This window comes from Malurus melanocephalus, unplaced genomic scaffold (genome assembly GCF_030028575.1).
Source record: "Malurus melanocephalus ecotype Western Australia unplaced genomic scaffold, MMel_1.1 scaffold_16, whole genome shotgun sequence".
In the NCBI taxonomy this organism is placed as follows: Eukaryota; Metazoa; Chordata; class Aves; order Passeriformes; family Maluridae; genus Malurus; species Malurus melanocephalus.
Window position 1 is genome coordinate 4852978 of NW_026623248.1, and position 26358 is coordinate 4879335.

The window sequence follows — 26358 nt, forward strand, 5'->3', positions numbered from 1 at the left end:
TGCAATAAAATTGTGCATTTAATATAACTATATTTACAGTACTACTGTACACTGTAATAAAATATTTGTAATATGAGCAAATAGTGGGAAAAAATCCTGAAACTGGCCTTAAAATTTTTCTGTTTTGCAGGTCGAGAATTAGTATTAAATTWTCAATATCATGTTGTTTCCAGAACRACTTTTTTCTTTTCCCAGAATGCCAATTGAATGATGAGATTTGCTTCCCGTGTATAAACAATGATTTCTGTAATCTAATCATGAACCAAATAAACTCAGTCATATGCTCTTATTTAAATTATCCAATTTTATTTATATCATCATGATACCAAAAAATCATCATCTCAATCAGAATCATGTGCAAGGTGCAGTGTTTTGCCAGGAGTCCACCCTTCCTTTAGAGAGGTGAACGGGAGAGGCAGAGAGGGCAGGGATAGGAGACAGGAATGACATTGCCCAGAGTTTGGAGTGGAAGAGCTGCCAATGAAAACTATGTCATAAATCTGTCCTGTCCATGACAGAACAGATCATTATCCCTTACACGAGCTCTAAAGTTTGCTGCTGACCGGGAACTTCACAGCCTAAACTTTAGTCTGGGATCTCCAAGAATCTTTGGGTACCCCTGGTGAGAATTTTTGTATTCTTTCTTAGGAAAAAATGCTTGTGTTGGTAGCAGCTTGATTTAAAATGTTTTCATTAAGCTTTATATTGCAAACTGTTTCTAAGTCTTAATTTGTTTCTGAGTGAATCAGGGATGGCAGGAATTTAGGATGAGTGCACTAAAGCTTTGTTTGATATTAGAGAAATAGTTCTTCACAAATTATTAATTTTTTRAGGCATCTGTGCTATCTTTCCTTAAAAGGGTTTAACTTGCTTTTGCAAAATGAAATGATAGGTGATATGTAAACTTTATGAAAAAGGTTTTGACAGGTTTTTCTTTAATCTTATTCTTTCTACAGTATCACAGTACACCTAAAGTGTTTTGGGTTTTACTGCATCTTTCCCTAAGAATAATTTATTTCTAATGGAACAGCTTAGAGGACACGGGAAAACAGAACTGACTTTTAAAGAGGTCGGGTGYTGTTTCCAACGGAGAGAAGAATGGCCACGAGATGGTAGCAGTCTGTCAGGGAAGGCAGGGAGATGGCTCTGAGCTTCTCTTCCTGTTCCAGGGAGGCAAATGCACCCTGCGTGCCTTGTGCCTGACAGTGGAACATTTGCGGTGTTCAAACAGAGTYATTTTAGAACTATTTTTGTGAATTATTTCGCTCTGAGACAATCTCATGTGAGGTAAAACCATGAAGATTTAACACCACAGGCTGGTGGGAYGTGATTAGAACAAGGATGCCAAGAGCAAATCATTTTTAGAATTGCCAGGGCAAGCTGACATCTGGGATTGTGCGCTGTTGTGAGGCCCTGGCTGGCTCGTTCAGTCATCCTTTTTAGGTTCTACTCATGGCATCCAGAATGGCACAGCCCCACACTGCAGGCTGCTGACCTGCTCTACACTCCTTCTSCCCTTTTGGATCTGTTCAAAGTGATGTAAGGGGTTAACTTCATTCTGCTTRGCTTTGTGAGAGATCAGGTGTCATCCACTCTCCCCTGGCTGACACGAACTTCATGTTAACAGAAAAAGACAGGGAAAGCTCCATCATGTTCCCTGTCTGATTTGACAGAAATGCAGTCATGCTCACACGTGATCAAGATTAAACTTGTGCTGCAGAATGATCTGGCRGTGTGCAAACCCCAACTAATGTGCACGAAACCATGGTTTGGAGGGGTGGGGGAAGTTTATACTTCTGCTGTAAGATAAGCAAAAGGGGTGCTTCTGACAGATTATGGTGGCAGACAACTGCAGGGATTATTCTGATTTGGATTGCAATTACCAGAAAAGATACAGGAGATTTTTCTGTAAACCATTTCACTGTGAATTCTGGCAGAACTTYGTCCTTTTTTGATGCATGAAATTTATGGGAAGGTGTGTGAGGGCTGGCAACACTGATCTATTTCTATCCTGTATCTCTTCTATATCATGCTTGAATGAAGTTATTGTGTGTCAGTAGGATGTAATATTCAATTTACAACATTACAAAGTTAATTTAACTCTGCAGTGAAGAGCCCTGCATTTCTTGCTGCATTTCTATGTACAAATGCTAGTTGTGCTGCAAACAGCAACAATTTCATTTGTGCATGGTGCTCAGATGTGAATGCTCAAAACGCCTTTCAGCATGCAGTTTAAATATTTCAAAGTGAAAAAAAAACAATATCAGTGTTTGTATTGAATCAACTTGCATGGTCATTTTCTTGCTGAGAGCCATAACCCACAGTCTGAACTGCCTTTTCCTCCATGAAGTCCATCTTTTGTGCAAGTTTTTCTCCTCAGAGCTAATGATTTAAATACCTATTCATTGCTCGGAAAGACTCTGTCCCTGGAGGCAAAGAAGGAGTCTAAATGTCACTTTATGTTGCAAAAATGAAGCCTTGGTTTGCACGAGGTTCCTTTCACGCAGTGCAAACATGAACACATGCTTTAAATTTCTCTCGGTTTCTATAGGACTATTCTTAGCAATGCAGCGAAACGTGGTTATGTTAAACATGCTACAGAGGAGGTTCAAAATAAATCATGTCTGGAATTGACCTGATTCCTTTCTTTGTTGTTTTCCTTYGGCTATAATATAGTTTACGAAGTGATAAAATGCTGCACTGAAACTTACAGTTTAGTTTGTTTCTCTCTGATGCAACCGTTGACACATTTTCCCATTTCTGACTGATTTTCTATGTTTTCCTTTGATTGYACAATTCTCAAAGGTGCATCCTCCATTTTACAGAAAGCAAACTGTTTAAGAATATATATACATATATATTCCAGATGCTTCTAGCTAAATAAAAATAATATACTCTCTGAATACTTATACAATGGCATCACTTAAGGRATTTGGTAAATCTCTATTAAATATTACAGGTATTTGAGGAACTTCAAGTCAAGCAAGCTCTTTGAATCCAGTTATTTCTGCTTTGTTCTTTTCTTTTCTTAGCAGATATTTTATTCTCTCAGGCCATCTCACAGCATCACACCCCTAGCAGTCAATACTGATTCTTGTATCCATGCTCAGGTTTTTTCTTTTTTTTTTTTCCAGCTCCAACTTTAATAAGCCTCCTGGGCTTTCTTTGAAGATGTCATTAGCAACTGCAAAGAAACCCTTGTGTATTCCAAGTCTTCTGTGTGGATTAAAAATATTTTAAAAGTCTTTATTTTAAAGACTGAACATAAGAGTTCTTGAAAATGTGTGAAGCTGTGTACTTGACACACACCTGCACTCAAACCTGGTGTACAGAAAAAGTAAAAAATGTTTAAAATGTTTTCCTGCTTTCTTTAACAAAATGCTTTGAGCCTGTTGCAATGTTTAAATTCCTTTATGTGTTTACTGAGTTTCAAAGGAGAACTGTAAATATGTTTCTTTCCTCTTTTCCTCCAAATGTTCTGGTTCTTGTATATATACAAATGTTTCCTCACATACTTGGGGAATAATTCTAATATTTTTCTTTGTAGCTTCAATCTGTTTTAAAGTCTTGGCTGAAGTTTTTGAGACATGTTRAAACAACCTGAGATCACCTAAAAGGAAATCTGAAATGTCATGGTACAAACGTGGCCTTACAATATCAGAAAGTCTGCAAACAGCAATATATGCCCATTTCTGAGGCAATCCTATTTSAACACAAATGCTTTCCCAAATCATGTTACTGTATTCCAGCACAATCCCTTCAGAGAACTGGGCAATGCTGAGACACTTTTGGAAGCAGCTGGGGAAAGTAAGAGTCACAGAAAAAGGGTGGTGACSGCACATGGATCTTACTGCTCCTGCATGTGATCTCCAGGGATCCAAAGTGTCTTCTTATTGTATGGTTGTGCAGTGCTTAGCACAGCAAAGCTTTGAACCCTGCTAAAGGTTTTTGGATGTAATGGAAATGGTGGTAAATATTGTGCTATTTAACCAATGGTTATTGTAGTGCTTTCAGAATTTGTTTTGTTCCCACAGGTTTTATTTTTATCCACATTCCCCAGCTATGTGTTGGTATGACTGTCACTGTCATTGTTTTGCCAGGAYTGGTCTTCTCTGTATTCTGGTCTACTTTATTTTTGGATTCTGAGCATGGCACTGACCTCTAATCCCRTACAAATGTCCCTGTCCAAGCTAGACACCTCAGGGATTTTCCTTTGTTCGTGAAGAATTAATCAATGCAGCTGAGAYTAGAGCACAACTCATCTCATGCTGAAGCAGATGCCTGTGTTTGGTTAGATGAATATATCCTTCAGCTCCAGAGGTTTTATTGACTAGATCCCCTTTGGCAGTCAGGCTATAGATCCCTAAAGCCAGGAGAGATGAATCCCATCCTTGGAGACGTGTACCAYGCTGCCTGTGTAACTAAGCATAGAAAGATAATGTCTGGAGGGTGCTTAATCCCGACCTCATCAGGGAGGTTGGTGCTGCAGGGGCTGTCCCCCAGCCCAGAAAAGGAGGTTCTCCAGATTTTTCCCATTCTGGGAATCTGTCATATCCATGTCCACAGAGCTGGCCACATCTAGGACAGAACATTAGTTCCAGATAACAATTTCTCTCCCCTTTTTCCCTCTGCCGTGTCCTCCCTGCCCTGTCCTCTCCCTCCCTTCAGCTAATCACTGCTGCTATTCCAGTGCTGTCTTTGTGCCCACACAGTCTTCTACCCAGACTGCCAGTTTTCTACTGGTTTCACTGATTTTTCACTGGACATTTTTCACTAGACTTACTCCAACTACAGGGGAAGCAGAAGTAAGAGAAATTCCTTCCTCAGCTTCTGAAATATCTTGGAAAATAAGTGCAGGGCCAGCCCCAAGGGTTCACACACCTCCTGTTGTGTTTCTGATACCTGCCAACAGTGAACCCTAGGGAAGGATGCAGTGCAAGCCCACAGTGGTACTTCCAGCCTGCAGAGGTCTGACTCAAAAGCTTTCTAAATCAGAGACATTTCATGGAGCACAKGAGCTTTCACAAACAAGGTAGTAACATGGCAGTGAGGCTGGGKTTGATGTATCTAATCCCTTCTCCACCCTCCTCACGCTTGGCTGGACATTGCTGACTGTGTGGCTGTTTTGTAAACTTGGGGTTTACTTACCAACTCAATTCCTTTTYCTGATTTTTTAAAATGAAGTAATAATCTATTTTTTCTCTCTAAGTATAAACTTCAGAGATTGGATATACTCAGAGAACGTAGAAGTTAATGAAAGCATAGCCATCTGGCGTAATTAGGGCTGGTGGAAGACAAATGGTAGCAGGGCTGATGCATTTCAGTGTCATTACAGAGTCTGAGCTTGTGACTTGCAGTAAAGATGGCCTCTGATTTAATAGTCAGCCATGCAGARTAGGGATGCCCTGGGATAACTAGACTCTGAAGGGTCTTGTGTCRTAGAAAGACCTCTGTAAGATACAGTGCAGCCAGAAATCTTCTATAGCTCAGAGATTACAGCCCAAAATTGTAAAATGCAGGCTGATTGTGAGCAACAACATGACACCAGTTCTGTGAGGAACACTGACCAGCTTTCCAGAATGGTACAGAAATAGGGAAGGAATTGAGAAAAGCTGATGGGAAGATGCTTTAGAGAGTGAGAAGTTTTATTTTACAAAAGGGAAGGTAAACAGGCAGTATATGCCTACTGAAGGCAAGCTCTGATTCTACAGCACTGCATCRATAAGCAGGAGCAATTAGAGATCAGCTGTCCTGAATGTGTACTCTGTTAAAGACCGTGAACTTGGATTTACATTTCCACAGCACAAGAGCTGGAAAAATATTTTTTGTTCATTTGCTTCTTTGTGGAAACATGTTGTCTAGAGGTGATGTGATCTGTGTAAAATACTCAGCATCCCTTCAGGGATTTCTGGACTAGCACCTGGTGTCATGTCTGTATTTCATGGCTCAGATGTACTGGGCTAGCTCCAGTTAGAGCTGCAATACCTGAGCAGTGCTGTGCTGAGACAGCAGTCTGAACCTAGAGAAGAGCACAGCAGTTTCACTGGTGACTCCTTTACTCTGCAGGAAAATTAGCTGACCAGGCTGCTGTGCTGAGGTGTTAGGCTGTTTCCCAATGCAGAGCTATTTTGCTGGGCATTAACTCTGCAACCTTTGCACCAGGCTCTATTRCCTGTTTCTGCACCAAACAGGGCTGTGGTATAACAGACAACATGACAAATACTAATGCAGCTGAGGTTATTTTAGTCCCTCTGTTGCAAGATAGCTGTACCCAGATTAGGGCAATATGGAGTAGATCTGGTGAATGCCTAATGAGTCACAAAGATCTGGGGTTGGCTGTGTAAAYCAGCATAGCAGATCTATAATGCAAAAAATTGTTCAGTAATGTTCTTATTTTTAAGATAAAAGCAAAGCCTCTTGACTCACTGAAATGACAACAGCTCCAATAAAGTAGCACCGAAAACGTGATGAAACCACTGCATTAGCTTTAAGCTATCTGGCATGGATGCTGCTGAAAATTGGTGCAGCAGCAAGAATTCTGCCTGGACTGCAAAATGCTGCTGAGCAGCTATATAAAATCACCATGGGTTCATGTTTCAGCCAGCTGAAGCACTTAYAGTCCAGAAAGTAGTATGTATGAAACAAACTCCTGCTCTTTAGGTGGACTTTTCCAGACTTCCTCCAACCTTGGATGCTTTCTTGTATCTTTTCCCTAAACATGTAAAACAATTTTTCTAATGAACTGACCATGAAATCAAAGCACAGTGGCAGGCATCTTGCTTGCCTTGATTGTTTTTTCTGGATTCTTTAGAAGTAGTTCATGAAGTCCCTGCAGACTGTAGACCACAGACTGAAAATCATTTAATAATTCTCTTTGCTAGTGTCTTGTGAGTTCTGGGGACATAGCATGCCCTACAGCGGAAAAATCAGGATGATGCCTCACAAATGCTTTAATAGGTTATTTGAGACAGAAGGTGTGTTTTTTAGGTCAAGACAGTGACGTATGCATGGCAAAAAGAACCTGACAGAAAACAAAAGGGCTAAGTGAAATGTAGARTATGATAATGAATTATGTTCTTAATTTCCTTTTGCATTCAAAAATTTTCTGTGTGAGGTGAGGTAAGAGGTAAGTGAGTTTGTAGAGTAGAAAACACTGGTTAGAGTTTCTCTGCTGTGGGTGGGTTGGGGTTTCTTTATGTTAAATTTAGGTTAGGAACAGTCTGTGGCTGTTACTTTCTTCAGTTATATTTTTAACTTTTGGCAAAGCCTCATAGTCTTGAAGATGTTTATTTTTACARATTTCAGAAAACAAAATAAATAAAAACAAGCTATTTGTATCTCAGTGCTTGTATAATTCAGAGTCATGACTATGACTCTCTCTGGTCAAAACCAGAGATCAGGACCCAGCCGCTGTTTCTTTCTGCAGTTGTGGAGAGCTTGGATAATACTTGATAGTGCTAAAGGTACAGTATCTTTTCACAAAACCCTCTTGTCTTTGCTTCCAGTAGGAGAAAGTTCTTATTTATGGAACAGCTGCTAAAAGATGAAACTCATTTTAGAACGCTGCTTTTTTTCCGAGTAAGCCTGTCCCAGAGGCTGGGGAGCGACTTATAAGTAATTTTCCTCTTCTAGGAAATACTTCCATGTAGGGAGAATTTATCCTGAGCTACAGAAACATCGCTGTGGATGAGCATCCTGGACCCCTCTGTGCCTCTCCTGGCATCAGATACCATAGTATTGTTCCCCTTCTGCTGAGAGGGGGGGCTGTGGGAGGCAGCTGGACTCCTTATGCTCTGCATTCAGATGTCAGGTACTACTAATCCTATGATTCCCCTTCCTTCAGCTTTGGAAAAGCCTCTAAATGTTACAATGGATGGGGAACTTCCCTGTCTTTCAGATCAGTAATGGGAAGCTCAGCAGGGGCTTCACTTGGCACAGCCTCACTTGGAATGATTTTGCATTAAGGCTTGATAAGCATGAGCTAGTAGGGAAGAGGTTTTAGGGCTCAGTTTTGACACAGACTCTTGAAGAATGCCATTGTCATTAAAAGAGCTTTCTGATATTTCTGGCACTAAAAAGTCCAATAAAAATCTAAGAGGGGAAAACATACCCAAGTCACCTRTATTTTCTGTATTTATAGCTCCAGTTCTCACAATATACCATGGACGTTACTGTCTAACTATACAAGGCTGCATCCTCAATAAGGACATCTCTGTATTGACACCTCCTGAAGTCTGGCATGGCCAGGGGCTGAGTGCCCAGCCCTGTGTGCAGAGGGGAAGCCAGGCACAGTAACCCTTGGAGGAACAGCAGGCAGAGCCACTACAAGCACATCGGGAGCCCCAAGAGACCAGGACACGTTTGGCAGCCACTGTCTCCATCCTCCAAAGGGAGCTTGAAGGAGGCAGTGGAGAACAGGGCATGGAGAGTGAGAACTGGAGAGGGTGCCCCCTCCCACACCTGCAGCCTGGCTGCCTCTGGCAYGGGAACAAGAGCAGTGCCAGGTCAGTCACAGTCTGTGCAGGCTATTATCMCTCACTGCAAATCCAAGATGTAGCCTTGCTTCTGGGGCTGGGCTTTGTTCTGAGAAAATGGAGGTGTCCTAGCTACTGTCTTGTTAATTAAGCCTTATTTTTTTCAAGTTCTGACTTGAAAGCTTCTCCAGTKGTCCTGCAAAAGAGCTCTGAAATGCCTGAGCCACAGCTGTTATCCTCAGCATATCTGTCCTTCTTCCTGTCACACAGTCTTGGTTTGTAGACCTACAGGGCACAGATCATGTGGAAAGTTGTTTCTGAGTYTCATTATCACCTCTGTGAGAAATTAGCAATGTGGTTCCTATCTGAATTTGCCAAACCAGCCATCAGATATGATTTTACTTTTCTATTGCATATAAGAAAGACTCATCCCCTATCAGAAATATGTTCCCATGAAGACATTTCTGAGTGTGGTCAAATGGCCTTTTGACCATCTCTTCGGTAAACCAAACAAGGGTCAGGGACTCCTGATGAAAACTAAAGAAGCTGTTTGTGGTTACTGAGCACTGCTCAGCAGCTGAGCTGCAGCAATGAGCTGTGCTTGTGCTCTGAGCTTGCTGCAAGCAGGGACAGTAAGTGCAAACATAAGTCACCATGAACTGTATTTTATTTGACAATTGGAACAGCCAAAGAGGTCACCTTCTCTAGTCAGTGAGCAGCAACTTYCAGAGCAACCCCCTTGCTTTGGATTTGTGTCTGAGCTTTGGACTGATTTACCCTCTCTGTGCACATTCAGTGCCTTGTCACAAAGCTCGAGGAGCTGAAGATGCTATAAGACAAATATCTCATTTTAAGTAATGTCAGACTGAAGACACATGAAGGGCAGAGAATGGGTTTTGCACTATTGTATAGCTCCCGGCCACAATTACKGTTTGAAAACACAGCAGAGGATTTGTACTATTGGGGACTTCTTCAGAGAGAAATTCCAGGTGGTCCCCACAAGTATGACTTTCCTCAGACCTTTGAAAGAGGGGATTTAAAATTTTATCTGTAACTAAATTATTATAACTAGCAACAACTTCCTCTTGCTTGCAATTTAGTTCATATTAAATTTATCTCTATCATTTTTGTCTGAAGAAACTTGGGAATTCTGTTTATAATTGGCTCAGATAGATCAAGAGATAATGTTCTTCTGAGAGCAGGCACCCAAAGGGTTGAAACTTCTCATGTTGGATCACCTTATCAGCCCTGGGCCAGGGTAGTGAGGGTGAGAAAATATTCCTTCCTGAGGAGTTGATATCAAGAGCATCTTTGGATCAGGGTAGCTAATTATTCCAGTTAAATGTTGCTTGAAGTTCTTAAATTCTTATGAATGCAGATTTTATGTATACAGAAAATATATTGTTAAGAGAATTTAAAAGCATAATGCTTTTTTGGTCAGGTAGTTTTCTRGTTTGCAGCAGRTTGGAGTTTTTTTGGAGATTGACCTGATCCAAAGCTCATGGAAGTCAGTGCAAAACCTCCAAAGAGAATCCTGGCTTTAGTTCAAGGAATTAAGCTGTATGCCTTAATGCCACAGGATATTATTGCACTAAAGAGCTTATTAAGATTAAAAATGGGATTAGGCATTACTATGAATGAATGAAAAAAGTTTACATGGCTGGGATAAAGCTTCAAAGCTTTATTGCACCTTTCAGGGAAATGGTTCCAGACTGAAGCAAAGAAAAAATACTACATATCATAGCATTACACACAATGAGATGCATGTTGTGCCTTCCCAAGTGAGAAATCTGGCACCAACGGTGGGATGTGGAACCAAAMTCTTACTGTATTTTTCAAAGAAGCAGTTCTCACTGAAAAGTGAAATTAAAATGTATTGTGTACTTCCATGTTCTTTGTTCTGAGCTTTAGATTTTTTGCTRTCTTTTTCATATTTATTTTTCAGCATCTGAGAACCTGGCATCTTACTTTGTATCTTGTTATCAGAAGCTTACAGATGGCTGCTAAACAGAGCTTCCTATGTATTTAGCTTTRATATTGTAATGACCAAACATGAATTTCGTAGAAAAAGCAAACTGACTTTCTATACATCATTGATGTAGAGTTTGAGAGACAACAGCAATGGAGATGGAGCAGCGTGACTGCCCTGACTCCTGCAGGGGTCACTCCTGCCTGTTCTGTACCAGATGTTCTCTGCAGGGGATTCTTGGATGCTTTCTACAATGCAGTCACACTAAATATCCCAGTTCCCGTGGGGCAAGGGGCCAGCTTTCCCAAGGAAGGTATTTGTTAGGACTTCTTGGTAACAGCTACTTAATATTTTGATGTTACTTTCAGATAGTTTTTCCTTGCTTCATTCTGTCTAGTATTTGTCCTCCTCTGTTATCTATACTGTACAGCTACCTACAGGTGGGAATCATAACTCCATTTGGCTATTTCAGGGGGCTGTGCACACTGGAACAACTCCCTGATACCTGTAGAGTCCTTACTTCTCCTTTCTTTATTTTTRTTTACTCTTTATCCCACCATCATCCCCCATGGGTTCAAAATGCTGAACAGTTAATCAGCTTTTGTGCTCAAAATTCCCAGAACTGAATGGAGGCTTCTGGATGGGGATGCAATGGTGTTAAGATCCGCTCAGATTTATCATACTATAGCTCATTTTGGCTCTCTTTTGGTACAGGGAGCTTTAGTTMAAAATTGCTTCATTTGCTGACCATTATTCATTCCAATGTAACTGCTGACTTGCTTTCGCTTTGCTCTTGTCTGAGGCTGGTGCTTACCACATCATCTAGCTCAAGATTTGTGTTTGAAAGGACTTTTCCTGGTGCCTCCATCTGTGTGTTCCTCATCCCAGCTGTCTATACGTGACCTGGCCATGTGCTGACATTTTCAAGACTGACTGTGCTGCTCCCCCTTATTAATGAAGTTCAGTATCCACTGGCTGCAGTTACACACTTGCTTGGAGACCTAGGTTATAACTAATTCATTAGTTCACAGTCATGTACTCACAAAGTGCCTAACATGGAAAGACCTTGGTCCCAGAGAATGTTTCTGGTAAAACTGCAGTTGCTAAAGCCAGATCTAATACAACTTGTTTTCTATGTGGTTGGCATTCTGTTATTTTTCTTCCCTTACTTTCAGACCTGCAGCCAGTTCCCTGGTGCAGACAGATGCAAGATTGTTATGCCCATGCCAGCAGCTGTCTGGATGATACAGATTTGAGCTGGCTTGAATCCAGATAGTTCTTGTGAGATGAGCAAATGAGTTTGCCTTCCCTTGTGCCTAGAGAAGCCAGTGTGGTGTTTTGATCAAGCAATGGGGGTTTGTACCTCAGGTGCTGTTGGGGCAGAAACTTCAGTGTGATTGAGGCATTGGTCTTGCCTCCCATCTGCGCATAACCTGCTGTGCCCCTCTATAGCCCCTGTAAGCCTGCATAGGTCAYACTTCCAAGAGATGTATTCCAGCAGCCTACAGTGGTGGGAGTTTTAATGATCCTGGGATTTCGAACCTTTGCTTCTTTTGGTGTCATGTCCAGAGGTGAAAGGAGATAAAACACAGATTATTGAGTTCTTATAATGGCACAAGGTATGGATTTTCCCACTGATGTTATTCCTGCTTGCCTACTCTGTCACTCATGATTACAAGGTCATTGTGGTGGTAGTCCAGAACTCCCAGCTCTCCTTCTTCCCGGATGGTAGTGCAGCCACTGTCTCCCAGATAGAGGAAGGTCTCTCGTGAAGGACGAAGTTCAGCTTTCTCAGTGCTTTTTAGATAATTTGTGCCTTTACTGGATGATTTTCTTCAGTATTGTAACAGGCTCAAAATTTCTGCAAGTGCTCCTTGGCCAGCTGCTGTACCCTCCCTGTTGGGCACAGAGCACAGGGCAAAGCCCGGTGTACAGCTTTGGCAGGCAGCGTGCTGGGGCTTCACCACATTCCTTCTCTGTGTTCTCCATGTTCTTGAAGGAATCTTTCCTTGCTGTGCCCTTTTCCTGTGCTGTCCACTGTCATGACCATGTTCTCAGGGTACMAAATGCATTCTTCACTCCCGGTGCCCCCCATCTAAAGTCCTGCTCTTCATAGGGTAGCGTAGTTCATCTATTTCTGTCCCTTGTCTGTACAGTCTGTTGTATGTGCTGGTGATTGCTATGCTCAGCTACTTCATTTACAGCCTCAGGAATGTGAGAGGCCCTCAGAAAAATGCCAGMGGCAAGAAAGTATTTGGAAATTCCTGGAGGCAGTGAGCTTTCATAGAGAAGATATTATTTTCACCCAGCAGGAGCAGCAATGACCAAAATTCTCAGTTGTGCTAAACTTGAAGAAGAGGAACAACATAAAATGTGAAAGCAGATGTTAAACGTAAGTTGAAAGCTGCAACAGATAGAACTCAGTTCCTATGTACCCCCACCACAGAGGCTTCGTCCATCCCACTCCCTCCAGGTGAATCACAGTTGGTGTGGAAAAATCTCAGAGACATAAATGCTCCSTGCCTTGGGCTGTCAGAACAAACTTTGGAGGTGCAGGTGTCCAACAGTGTGGTATTTGGCTGATCCCAGCTTCCACAGCCCTGACAGCACTATGAGGACTGCGAATAAGGTTTCAAATTTAAGCTGTCTGGTATGAGGAAATTCCAGAGTTGAGCACATTTATAAGCATGTGATACTATCTTTTATTTTAATTGCATAATCTTCTGTTCTTTTTTTTTCCAAATCTGTCTAGATTTGCATCAAAGTGCAAGTGGTGTGATTTTCCAGACTATTGGCTGGAATAACCTGCCCACCTTATGGAGCATTACATAAATGCTCTCAGAAATTCAGACTTCTTGTTCCTCAGATCTCCAAGCTGAGGCCCTGGATCTTACAGCCTGAGTGAGATCTGACTCAGAGAGAATGAGATTCCCTAATGAGTACTTACAGCTGCAACCACAACTAATGACAGCTGCATTTTAAACTTCAAGATAAAATGTTAAATACTCTGGAAAATCAGATACTGAAGACCTAAAGGCAGTGGGTACTCTTAATTTACCTAACTGTCAAAATCCCATTTATAAAATAGAAAAATAGCCCACAAAACACCCTCATATTGTCAGGGTGCATTTTTTAGCCTACACCATACTGATTAATACCATAGGAAAATGGTGACTCCTGGACAACTCATATTCCTATCTCACAGGATGGAGAACATTCAAAGGTAAAAGACTTCCAATTGGACACTCAGTGATGAATTGCCAGGAAAAAACTGTCAAAGATGGCATGAAAGAAAACATTTCTAAGGCTGAGATTTGACAGCATAACACCAAAAGGCAATTGCACTTGACCATCTTGAAACCCCTGTGAACACTTAGAAAGTTCAGCAACAGCAAGAAGCTAGAGGAGATGAGTGTTTGCAGCTCTGTCCTGCAGACTTGGCAATGAGAAGGAACTAAGTGGCATTCACATCGCAGCAATTTTTTGCTGTAGGGTAGAAACATGCTGACATTAAGTTGCAGAGTCCCAGAGGATGGAACTGGCCAGAAGATTTAAACCCGAAGGAAACCATGCACATCACTTTTGGGACAATACACCAGTCATCACTCAAGGAAAAAACTGCTTCTCAGATGAAATCACAGTCAGTCTTTATTGCCTATTGTTGGGAGTTAAATAGCTGTTTTTCTCTAATGAGAAGTCATGAGTGACTTTTAGGGCTTTCCCCAGGAAWGGATTTCAGGAGGAAAAGCTAAGTCATCTGCCTTTCCCTGGGTATATTTGGCAAGCAAGTCAGACTACATTCTTAGGATTTTTAAAACATTTTTTATTAATTTTTATTCCTTTTGACATGTTTTTGTAGTAAAAGAACAGAGAATTAACATATTACAATGCATATAGACTAAAGTGCTTCAACAAGCTACTTCAACCCATTTTCTTTCTTGCACCATAGCTATCTCTCACTGAAAAATGGAAGTTTCAGGAATTATAGCTCATTAGAAAAAAACWCAAAGCCTCAGACAAACCAACTGTGAGCATGTTTTAAGACTCTTCTTCTAAGTCTCAAAATTCCTTACAAGTAAAGGAATGAATGCAATCCCTATTAATGAATAGAAATTATTTTTAAAAYAACTAACAAACTGTGTTGACTCAAAGCATCCATCTTCTGATACAGCTCATCAGCCAGGCATGAGAGCTGGGTTATGTGTGCATTCCTGTTGGACTCCTCTAGAAAGGAGAATGGAGTAGTTCTTTTATGGGAACTGGGGATATGGCAATCAGAAGTGGAGCTACACCAAGACTTTCTGATTTGCTAAAACCTCAGTGCCTGGACTAACGAGAAGTTTGCTTTTACCCCAGTATTTTCTGACAAAGTRTCTCACTGTCTTTGGGCTGTTCTCCCAAGGCCTGAATGAAAAGGGAGCAAAAGGAGTAATTAAAATTTTCTTCTTTTGTTTTTCTCATGCTTAAAAAAAGCTTAGAAAAGGGAAAGCTCAATAATAATAGAGGCAGCCAGCTTGAAGGATTCAAAATTGGATCCAATGGATCTTTTCCCAGAAAGAAGAGGTCAGACTGAGAGGGTGGAATTAGGATCATATGTAATAGGATGGTTTAATGTGAGGGAAAGCACAAGAGTATTGCCACAGGAACATGCACATTTGACTGCAGAAGGAGAGGGCTAGTACATGAGCTGGAAAAAAAATGAAATCAGTTCCCTGTAATAAAAGCTAAATAAAACATTTACATAAAGAACACTTAGGGAAAGAAGAAAAGCAATAAAAGGTGAGAAAGGCAGGAGAAATTGGAAGTGAGTGGAAAGGACAGACTGCCTCTGCCCAAGGAAATAGCTGTGGGCTGCAATTAGCTAAATGGTACACGACTTCTGCGCTGTGATAGTGCTGCGGTTCTGAACCACTCTGTGGTTTACTGCTGTGTCTAATGGAAGGAGTGCTGAACAAAAAAAAAAGCTGTACTCTGGACTGCCAACAGGAATTAATTTYCTTTAGCTTTTGGTGCTCAGGCTATATTTTAACTGAAAACTGCTAGCTTTTATTTCTGGAATAACAGTAGCGGATAACTATAGCACCGCCATGGATTTATAGCAATACTTTATGCGTGGGGATCAATCGTTTAGGCAGGATTTGCTCTCCTCTCCACAATCACTCCTTGCTCCCATGAAAATGTTCAGWGCAGGAAAGATAAGATAGGGGGAGGCTGCTCTTATGCAATGAGGCTTCTCAAACTAAAGGCAATGATTAAAAAATTCCACCTCCTCTAATGACTATTATGTAGCTACAATAAACTTGCTCCTTGCCTCCAAACRAGCCAAAATCCCTTCCTTGATGCCAGAGCTGTAGGGAATCATGGTTCCTTCCCCAAACATTTAAGTGGTTGCGGGTGCCTCCCCAGTTGGCAGCAGTCAGGCTGCCAGAGACCAGGAGACACAGATCGATGGGGTTAARTGCTTGCCTGCATGTACACATCCTACCCTTGCCCTGCCTCCCCGCTCGCTCTGCTCTTACTTCTCTCTGGGGACACCATTTGCCTGCTTCTCCAAACAAGCTACAGGGCTTGATATTGCCAGGGAGTGAGGAGAGAAAAGCCTTCCTGTTTATCAGGGCAGTGTGAAGGGAGACTTGTCCCATGCTAAATACAGAGAAGGAGCAATTCCTGCAGTACCATTTTCTACTGGATGTGGCGGGCTCAGTCTGGTGACAGATTGTAAGGATTCTCTGTCTTAATCAGCAGCGAGCACGTCCTGGGGAGCAAATGTCTCATGTRAATATGTATGGGCTGGGGACAGTGCAAGTGTCATGCAGGGCTTCCCATTAAAGGAGGGGAGACAGCGCCATTTAGAGTGCTTCTTCTTTGGAATTGCAGCCACAAAGGAATGAATAATAGGATTAATTCACTTAGCTATTGATCTCAGACACACACGTTTACGTTTAACATTATGAGAACAGCCAGATTCTCATGGTTCATAGCTTGTGGGCAGTACAGCAGAGACAGCATTTGCAAGCCCTTTCCCCCGTTTGCCGATGAGGTAAATCTTAGCAGGACATTCCTTATGGTGAGCGCCTGGGGAAGGATTGCCTRTGGAAAACAGCCTAATGTCTGGAATGGTGACTCTAATGCTGTTTTCTACAGATGTACTCTGAGCAAATGATTGGTAGCCCAAATAACAGGCATGCCTAGATATGGAAATTCTACATAGAAAGCTGTTAGGGAGGGAAGGAAGAAAATGGGCTGATCTAATTAGRTCTGGACATACATGCACACAGTATCTCAGCTAATCAGGGAAAAATACAGCCTCCCTGTATCACCATTAACATTGCAGATCTGTGACAGTGAGAGAAGAAAGAACATGGTGCAGGGAGGCATTAAGACATTTTCCTGTAGTTTCATCACATGAAGCATGGGGTCTGCTCAGGGTCCCAAATAACTTTGCCAAATTAATCTGCAAAGTATCTCATAACTAGCTCTTACGAAACCACCCTGCCCATTAGCAAGTGGATGCAAGGGCCAAAAATAAGCTTCAAAGGTGGTGAAGACCATGCTGGSATCTGTGGAGTCACCAGGTGACACCAGTAGAGATGCTGACACCTTAGATGATCCCAAACTGGGCCAGCTCGTGCAGTTCCAGGTGGCTGAAAGCTTCCCATGGGCAAATCACTGTGATATCTGCAGAAGWGAGAAAATGAGAAATGGGTTCTTGTCAGTGCATCCTCAAATTTATTTTTTATTAATGGAAAGGTTGATTTACTCAGGAAATATTAACAAGAATGAGACTCCACTTGAAGGTTAAATGGGCAGATGAGCATTTCAAACCAGACCAAACCAGATCAGTGTACTTTCTCTCTGTGAGCAAAAGCAAGCTAGCATTTCCTAGTCTCTTCAGTGACCATGCAAACCAGTGTAAAAATCATTCCAGTTACGTGGCTTCTCCTGTTCTTATCAATTACCTGTAGCCAAAGTGTGAGCTCCTCAAAGACATGTGCAGTTTTAAATCAGAGGCTGAATAATTTGGCCTACAATCTTCAGAATCCGTAACTCACTTGTTATCAGTACCTACGAGGTTCTGACTGGCTACAGCTCATCCAATGCATGTTTCTCAATCCCAGATGGGTACATAAAATTGTTAAAATTAGGATTCTGATGACAACACAAATCCTTAACCATCTGGGATTTAGTTTCTGTGATTTTTGTTATTAATAGCTTAGCATTTAGCAGTTCTTTCAATGCTGCTGAAATTCTTGGCCAGACTATGAACAGAAAACAAACAAGCACTTCTGCAGCCCRATGTAAGTAGTCTGAAGCTGAAGCAAGCACAAATGGCCTTTCCTTTTTGTAGTGTATGTAACCATAACACAAATGTGACAGCTTGGGGAGGTAGAACTTGTCTTCTCTGGTGACCCTGAGAGCTGCAGACAGGCCAGGGAAACAGAAGCCACCTCGGAATCCTCTCCCATGACGAAGTTTGTCAGCGGTTGTGCTAAAGCAGGGCATGACAACAACATCCTGCAGAGCTTACCTGTGCCCAGTCCCTCCATGCCTGGAATGTCATCTCCAAACCTAGGAGAGAAAAGAGCAGGTAAGGAGTGAGTTTGGGCCAGCAGCAAGGAAAGATGGGAGATGTCCTAAACCACCACCCAAGGAAGAAGAACTGTGGGAGCAGAAGAGAAGCAGCTCCAGGTTGGAGAGCTGATGGTACCAGGGGGCAGGGGAAAACCTTCTGTCTCCTCACCCAAGGGAAGATGGTATCACAGAAGCACAACTTAGCAGTGAGGAGCTATTCAACTAGCATGGTTTATTTTCTTTCCAAAATCCCCTTACCCTCTTACTCCTTTTTTGGGGGGCTTGCTCTTGAACTGCCTTGTCTGCCTCTGCTTGAACTTGGGAGGCCCCTTGCGTGGTGTGGCGGGACCAGTTGGAGTCTCTGTAGTGTTGAGGTTGGCAGCTGGGGTCTCACTCATCGCTGGGCTGTGTGCGGCAGGCACGCGCCTCTCTCAGATCCCTCTCTCTGCAAGAGAACAGCAAGGACTGTCACAACACTCTGCTTATCTTTTCTGGCTATCGGCAGTCCGTTGGCAGAATTATGGAAAATATAATTGCAACAGGATTAAAGATAATAGTGTTAAAGATAAAGAAAGATTGTAATGTGTACAAGTTAAGCGGCATAGCAGTGCCTCTCATCTGGCATGCGAGAATTAAGATGCCAGACAAAGGACACTTGAGCTAAGGCCAAAAAGACACTTAACCCCATGGTGCAGTGCCTTGCAGAGTCATGGAGACTGACACCTTCTTCTGTCTCAAACAGCTGGACTCTTGGAGACAGGTTGCTGCARAAGCTTGCCCCACTGTTTAGGTAAAATAGGAAGTTTAATACCAATGYTGTTTTTTTTCAAGCTAGCCTTGGAATAGCATTGATGAAGTTTTTACTTAATGGTTACGACGTGACTGCTTCAGGAGTCACAAAGACACATGTATGGCTCAAAGAAATATCCTGTATTTGGGAATCATCATGACACACTTCACCTATTCTCACACTTGTGCCTAAGCATTACCTTTTGAACACTGAAGAACATGGGATGCTGAGCTAGATGGGCCCTTTGGGTGGAGCTGCAATTAGGGSTCCACGTTTGTCAATACCAAACTTACGGGAAATAGCACAAGATTGTTGAAAGATTATAAACAAAGGAAAGGCAAAGCACTGGAAACTCTCTTTTAGGCAGAAGTTAATTTCACAAATTTCTCAGAATTTAAAAGAGTAAAGCCTGTAACTTTCCCCAGGATGTGTCCATTTTGATATTTTTGAGCCTTATTTTACACATGCTGACCCCTCTTCACCACATGATACATAAGCCAAACTCCACTTCACAGGGACTAAATWGTTATCAGGGAGCAATTTCTGTTTGGGAGGCATGTSTCCTGTCTTAGAGGGCAAAACTGCWGCACTCTGAGCCRTTTGCTTCCTTCCCAGAGAGGACAGCAATAACTCTCACCAGTGCCCAAAGGGAAGCTTCCAGTCCTTCATTAAATTTTGTGCTAATTCGTATATTAGAATGGTCAGAACAAGTGCATTTATGGATAAAAATAAATGCAACCTTTTTCCCTATTCCTTGAAGTCACGTTCTTCCCCATAACTGTTACATAAGTCCTATCTCCAGGTGTTCATCCCTGTGCATCCAGGCTGATGTAATCACTGATGGAATTGAAAGGAATGAGAAGGGAGTGTCTTTACAAACAGACTCTGACTCTGGGGTGAGATAAGGCTGATATTGGGAGATAGAAAGATACAATAGGAAGGATTTGCATAGGAATTCTACTGATTGGCTTATCCCAGACTATGTTAATAGACTACCTGAGCAGAGACACAGAGATGTATATTGAAAGGGGGCAATGTATGATAGAAGGGGGGTTTCATCAGGTGTTTCGGGGAGCCTGTAACTTTCAAGTACCTCAGCCAATGGGGAAAGAGAGAGGGGATTGAGGCCGGGAAATTGGGATAAAAAGAGGCTGCATCCTCTTTGAATTTGAGAGACCCCATGGGAAATGCCCATGACCTCTCCCTTTATTCATGAATAAAGTTGCGGGACTCCTCTGTCTCCTTTTTGGACATAAACCTCTGGTGCTTGTGGATTAATTTTCCTAACAGAATTAACTTCAGCATTTGGTTCTAAAGCCTAATCTCATTAGGTCGCCATAGTACTCTGGCTTAATCCCTAACATCACCTGTAGTGACACTGTGGACTTTTAATCTCAGAACTATAAATGCCATCAAAGATTTTTTTCCTTAGCCTAAAGGGAGTTCATTTCCTTGTCCTAAAAAGCCAGAGTGCTGGGAAGCAAATCCTGAGATACAAGGAGAAAGATCATCTGAGCAATCCTGTGTCACTTCCCCATGAATGCAAGGTGAAGAGCCATATTTCTGTATCTGTAGCAGTCTGGAAATGCTTCACCCAGGACATCATTCCATCTGTGGTRGCAGTAGGATGGTTCCAAATGACAGCACCTAGAGGCAGGCTTGTTCTTCTGTTGCTTGTGGTCAGGCTTCTGTCTCAGCTGTAAAATCCCAAGCAGGGGACTGGACAGGTTCCAGCAGCCCCAAATGGAGCAGCAGATGGTTGTGTCTGAAGCTGAAGTATGCACAGATGCTATTCCCCCGCGTGTAACACAACGCTTCCTAAGCACACACTGTGCCCACAAACACAGGGATCAGCTCAAACCGTGGAAGTTACTTATTTGGCTGCCATCTCTGCAGCGCCTGAACAGTTGCCCAGTATTTACAGCTTTTTTTTTTTCCTCACAGCGTGGTGGCAGAACAGGCAAACACTGTCACCTTCTTCTTTTACAGAAYGAGAATGGAAGTGCAGTGATAGGTATGACCTGGACTGCACTGCTAGAAGGAGAGATGAAATCTTTTAACTCAAGGCTTTTTAGGGCCTAACTGAGAGATGAAGGCATTTTGTCTCCAAAACAAAGACAGAATTTGGTGCCCCCCTGTTTCTCAGGATGGGAGGAATTCCGACTATACTGCCCTACAACAAAATGCTTTGCATCACAAAGCTGCTCAATAACGTGTCTGCTAAGGTGCAGAAATCTGTTACTATGCCTCTGTCTCCGGTGCAATTTATCAGTAGATTGTCTGTCTCAGTGCTACACCCCCACTCTGGAACTACAGGGGACACACATCCACTTTTAAGCASCATATTAGTCTAACATCCGAGTCACTTGCACCCCTCTCAAAGGCTACTCCCAAGTACAACAGAAAAAACAAACCAGCTAATAGATTTCCATCCCTTAAGACTGACATCCAAAACTTGAAAGATGCATTTAAGCTCCATCTCTGACTGAATTCCTGCCCTGCTTCAATAACCTCTCTTGTCTACTGGCAAGTTACCTTAATCATAAGTATGTCTTTGAGGGTCAAAACTTCTTCAGTCCTTGAATCCACTCCTTGTCCCTGACCTTCACTCAATAGAGAAATAGCTAATGGGAAGATTCAGCCCTTGAAGTTTCTTTTTCCCCCAATCTGAAGTACTTATATCCATCTACCAGGTATTCAGTAAACCAGGATTTGGTAGGAAAAAGCATCTGCCCAAATCACACCTCATCGTCTCTCACCTGCATGAATTCAATAAAGAGCACTCAATGAAACTTTTGATTAGGGGACAATTGTCCCTTCTAAGATGAGGGACAATTCTAACTTCTCTCTTACTGACCTCCCTCTACTTCTTCTCTCCATTMATCCCAAAAAAAAGGACAGAGGCTGGAAAGCAACCTTAATTCCATATAACAACTTCCATCTTGCAGCAGGAATCCAGCTGCCCTCCCCCCACGGAGCTGGGGGGACTCGCCATCATTACAAAGATTTCTTCATTCATGCTGGAGTGGGCCCTGCCCCACAGCATGGAATCTGCCCCAGTTCCCACACCTTGGGAACAAACTGCCTGTACACACAGCCAGACAAGCACTCCAGGATCACGGATACAAAAGAAATGTCAGCTTCCTCCCATGGGAATTTCACAGSCTTTTGTCTTACCGTACTTGGTTACTTGGATAGTCCTTGGTACCAGATCAAACAGGTGGCTTGACAGTTTTGAGTCTCCTTTAGATCTCTGCAGGTGCTATGCTGCCTCCTCCCAGTGCTTTCTGGRCTGCCAGAGCTCTTTTGCTTGAGCCAGAAGCAGCACGCAGCTCCTGGGCAAGAGCTGATGGCTGTGGAGCAAAGACTGTTGAGGCTTTAGATCCTCTGCCATGCACTTCCTCTGCTCCCTCCTCTGATGAGGTGTTACCTAATTGCCCCTGACAGCACTTCTGCTCCGTCCAGGGCTTAATTCTTAGGTAAGAGCTTTGCCTGCATGTGAATGCTAATTATACCTAATACGCATTAATGAGCTTATCACTGTTGCGTCAGAAATCCCACCTCTGGGTTGTTGGCCAGATTAATCATCCTTCTTTTAGTTTCCTTTAAATCCAAAGTGGCTTGAATGCTACTGACAAATGCTGACTCTTTAATCTGCCCCATCCTTAATCTCTGATGCTCTGTGGAAAATGTCTCTGGCAGATGATGTAGATGCCTCACTCGATCTTCTTCAGCCCGTTTTGGTGTAGGGACTCATCTTCCCCTGTTCACAACTTTCATAAAAACAGATTCCTCCATGAGCAATTGTTATGCTGCTCCAGGGGTGTCAGACACAGAACCTCCATAAACTGTGGCCCTCCATGCAGAAACTCTTCTRCAAATACACAGAAACCAGGAGGAAATATCCTTGTTTTCACATTTACAGGCTCCGTGCAGATTTTGGCCTCGTGAGAGCCACTAGCATCATCCTTTCAGGGTTCATCAGGGAGTTTTGAACCCAGTGCCTTTGAGGAGTCTCATCGCTTCAGTCGCAATTGCTTGAGGTGGCTAATCATAGAGATGGCAAAGAGTGCATGCAGGCTCAGCCCTTTCTGCTCCTGTATCTTACACAGGATTTCAAATCCTTCATTCTAGCAGCAGTTATAARACCAAGAACACGTGAAAGAGAATGCACTCTAAAAGACAGAAACTCATTTCCAGTASAACTATATTYCCAAATGGGGGTCATTAAAAAAAAWTATCCCAGTTGAAAGAAGGGATTCATTAGCAGCAGAGGTACAGCATCACATTATAAACTCCCTACATGTGTGGCTGGGCACTGGGGCAGGAAACCYATCCCAGCTGCCCATCCCAGCTGCTCCTCTGGAGCCCCCCAGTGCTGGTCAAASCCAGGCTCAGCCAGCTGAGGACAAGCCAAGGAAGTTCCAGGAGCCCAACTGAGGGGTACCCAGCACGAGGAATTGAGTGGCCCCTGCTCATACAGCTTTGAGAGCAGCCACTGCTGCAGCACCTGCCCTAATGTCAGAGGAAACAGAAAACAACCACRCGAGAATCATAGCTCCTTCTCCTASCTACTGGACCCATTCATGCCCTCTAAGCAGAAATATCCACAATTCTCCCCCATGGAGTTTTACCTGGATTTTTCTCTCCCCTGGGTTTTGCAACCAGTTCCTTTTTCATCCCCCTGCCCCCCCTTGCTACTCCTTTGAGCTCTTGGGGAACACTTACAGTGCCAAGGGCTCCTCTTGCAAATCATTCAACTCCCGTCCTCCAGCCTGCGTAGAAAGAGTCTCGAGGTGTCCTTTGTCCTCCAGATATACCCTGCCACCAGGTGACATCAGGGCACCAGTCGTGGGCGGGCCTGTACGTGAGGGGAGGACTGTGACACATGAATTGTGCAGGCACAGCTCCAGCAAGGTCTGGAGGAGCAGCAGAGCCTCAGCTCGCTCCTGAGGGTGATGTGCCCCTTTCTGCAAGAAGATTGTGGCTTCTCTGGAGCTTCTGGGGAGGAATCTCTGGAGAAGAAAAAAGAAATAAAAAAGTAACCTGCCCTTTGAGYGATGCTGCTTCTTGGGAACACACAGGTCTACACATGTGAGGGAAGAGAGGATTCCCTATCCCTCTGCTGTGCTGGTGAATGCCTAGAGGGGTTTCCAAGAACTCAGAGGTGCTGCAGGGATGAAGACACACCTTAYAGAGCGATGCACGCAGTTAGACCTTTGTCAACGGGGCTGAGTCCACTCAAGGGAGTCATAGGGWCTGCTGCTGAGATGCTGCCAGGGTCCTAGTGAAGCACATGGGGACGCARGGGGAGAATGGGGAGCCTTTATGCTACACATGGGTGGCCAGCCAGTCACTCCTGAGACCCAAGGTGATGTGCTGAGGGTAAYAGCTTGGTTACATCTGGGTACCAGTAGCATTGCTGCTGTGAGGGCCTCTTGCAGCCCATACTCCAACCCAACAAAACTCCATGCATGGTAATGCATACTGTTTTATCAAGTCCTTGTTATCTCCAATGTGTTTCAACAGCCTTTTGTAACTGAAAGATCAGAGTCAGAGGTGTGGGAAGAGTTGGTGGAGTCTCAGCATGAAAAGAGAATGTCCAGAGTCCTTCAAAAAGGTGCTGGAAGATCATCCTCAGCTGCAGCAGTGCCTCAGTCATGGCCTGTAACAGTCTGGCTTGAGGTATAACCACAAGGTTAACCATCCTCAGGGGCTCTTGGCTCTGGTGAACCACCTTGCACATACCCTTGCTGACCATCCACCTCACAACAGGAGACCAGGGCTGGCAGGACCGAAAATAGTCCCAGAGAATGGAGGAGCATCAGAGCAACAGAGAGGCAGAAGGAAACAAAAGTGTGGGCTTGTTTAAGATGGAGGGGATTTGTCTTTGGGTGAGGTTGGAGGAGGGGATTTTGGAGCAGCCATGCCAGCCAGGGGTGTGACTGTATGTGACCAAGAAGGGACAGTCTCTCACTGATGTGACAGACCCTGGCAGTGGACACCAGTCCAGCACTGTGCTGGTGCTGAGCAAGAGTCCAATAACTGAGGCCTCTGACCTTTCAGATGCCTGCAGCAAGGCAAGATAAATTCTTCAGTGAGACTCTTAGCTTACATTAAGAAAATCAATAAGGTCCTAGCCCTTGCGTGGGCACTGAGAAGCTGGGAAGTGAATCAGCTGAGGGGCTTTCAATCTAGCAGAGAAGGAGCAAACACACATTCCCACRCATTTAAGACAATCACACAGCTTTCAGAGGCTTGCACAGTAATTTCTGGGCACAGGAAAGAGGACGGGGGCAGCATCRTGTTGGCATCCTCTCTTCCCTGTGATGACTAGAGCTTGTATACAAATGCCTGGAGATTGATTGCACTCATCCTCTTCTGACAGCAGAAGTGATTCTTGTGGGCAGGGACCTGCTTGTGTGGRTATAAAGAGGTGCAGCCTGCTGGCAGCAGACTCMCTCCCATCCCCGCTGCTCATTCCCATGCCTCCATCTGCTSCAGACAGGTTTCCAGGGGCTCCCCCTCCCCTTCTGCCTTCTCCTATGTAGGTAAAGTTGCTGGGGAAATCAGCTCTACAGTTCTCTTTCCTGAAGCTTAAAAATGTACATATGCTCAGGCTGTTTGTTTTCAAAAYACTCCCTTAGTTTTCCTGTTTTCACAATGAAATCTGTCTCATTTCTCTTTAACTGTGCACTGTGGGAAAAAGTTTCCATGGCGTCACATGAAGATGTTTTTTTTACCACTGACAAAGCATGACAGAAACTCCCTAAGGGGCCCCACTTCTCATGTTCTTTCGTATCTCCCAGGATTATCCGGCCACTCTCTCCGTCCATCCATCCTCTCTCCCTCTTCCCCTCACAAAGTGGGTGGCATTTTCTTTGCAGAGATGTGGGTGCACAGCTTCTTTTCAGAGCAAGAAGCACCTGCTTCATGCTCATGCCTGGCTGCCACACCAGATGGATGATAAGTCCTGCCCAGGGACTGAGTACCCAATCCCTGTCCCTCCCTGCCCAGGCTTTTCCTCCCCTGGTCCCAGGAAAGCCAGTGTCAACTTCTTTGGCCACAACAGTTGTCATTCAATCCAGACCAGAGCTGCACCAGAAACCATGGTGTCCAAGTGGTCGCAGTATAGTCCTTGTGCCCTCAAAGGAAAACTCATGAGCTTCATCACCTCTGGCCAGATTATATTCTATTCCAAGGAATTACTTAAAAACATCTCCAAGGTTTCTGACCCTATTTATGAGCTGGTGTAGCCATGGAAACAGTAGTTATACCAGAAATAGCAGCTCGCTTGAATGACAAAGAAAACACAAGTTTACAAGACAGTGATTTTTCCAGAGGCTGAGTGAGCTCATGGGACTGTGGGAGGAAATCCCAGCTGAGGCACAGACTCGGGGATGCAGCTGATAAGGRCTGTGGTCGGCGTGGGCCACAATAACTTTTGAAACATGTCTGTACAAGCTTGTGCCACATACTTGGGACACTTTGTGCCTTATTTGTAGAGGTTTACCACTTGCCACGAAGATACACCTAGCTGGAAGTGAGCAAAG

General features: G+C 43.5%; 2 protein-coding genes across 2 annotated transcripts in view; one reads left to right on the forward strand and one right to left on the reverse strand.

Annotated features, from left to right (window-relative positions):
- The window catches only part of CYREN (cell cycle regulator of NHEJ), a 56450-nt gene that overhangs the window by 21489 nt on the left and 8603 nt on the right, over positions 1–26358 (forward strand). The window lies entirely within an intron of this gene.
- PDE6H (phosphodiesterase 6H) lies at positions 16635–18455 on the reverse strand. Its single transcript, XM_057386284.1, has 3 exons — positions 18274–18455; positions 17972–18012; positions 16635–17121 (listed from the first exon to the last, which is right to left on the reverse strand). Exons 1-3 carry the CDS (start codon positions 18411–18413, stop codon positions 17045–17047), a joined length of 258 nt encoding a protein of 85 aa, XP_057242267.1. The 5' UTR covers positions 18414–18455; the 3' UTR covers positions 16635–17044.

Coding starts and splice junctions, on each gene's coding strand:
- PDE6H (XM_057386284.1), bottom strand. CDS start 18,413: ATGAGTGAGACCCCAGCTGCCAACCTCAACACTACAGAGACTCCAACT. Junction 18,013..18,273: donor CCCAAAAAAGGAGTAAGAGG/GTAAGGGGATTT, acceptor TTTCTCTCCTAG/GTTTGGAGATGACATTCCAG.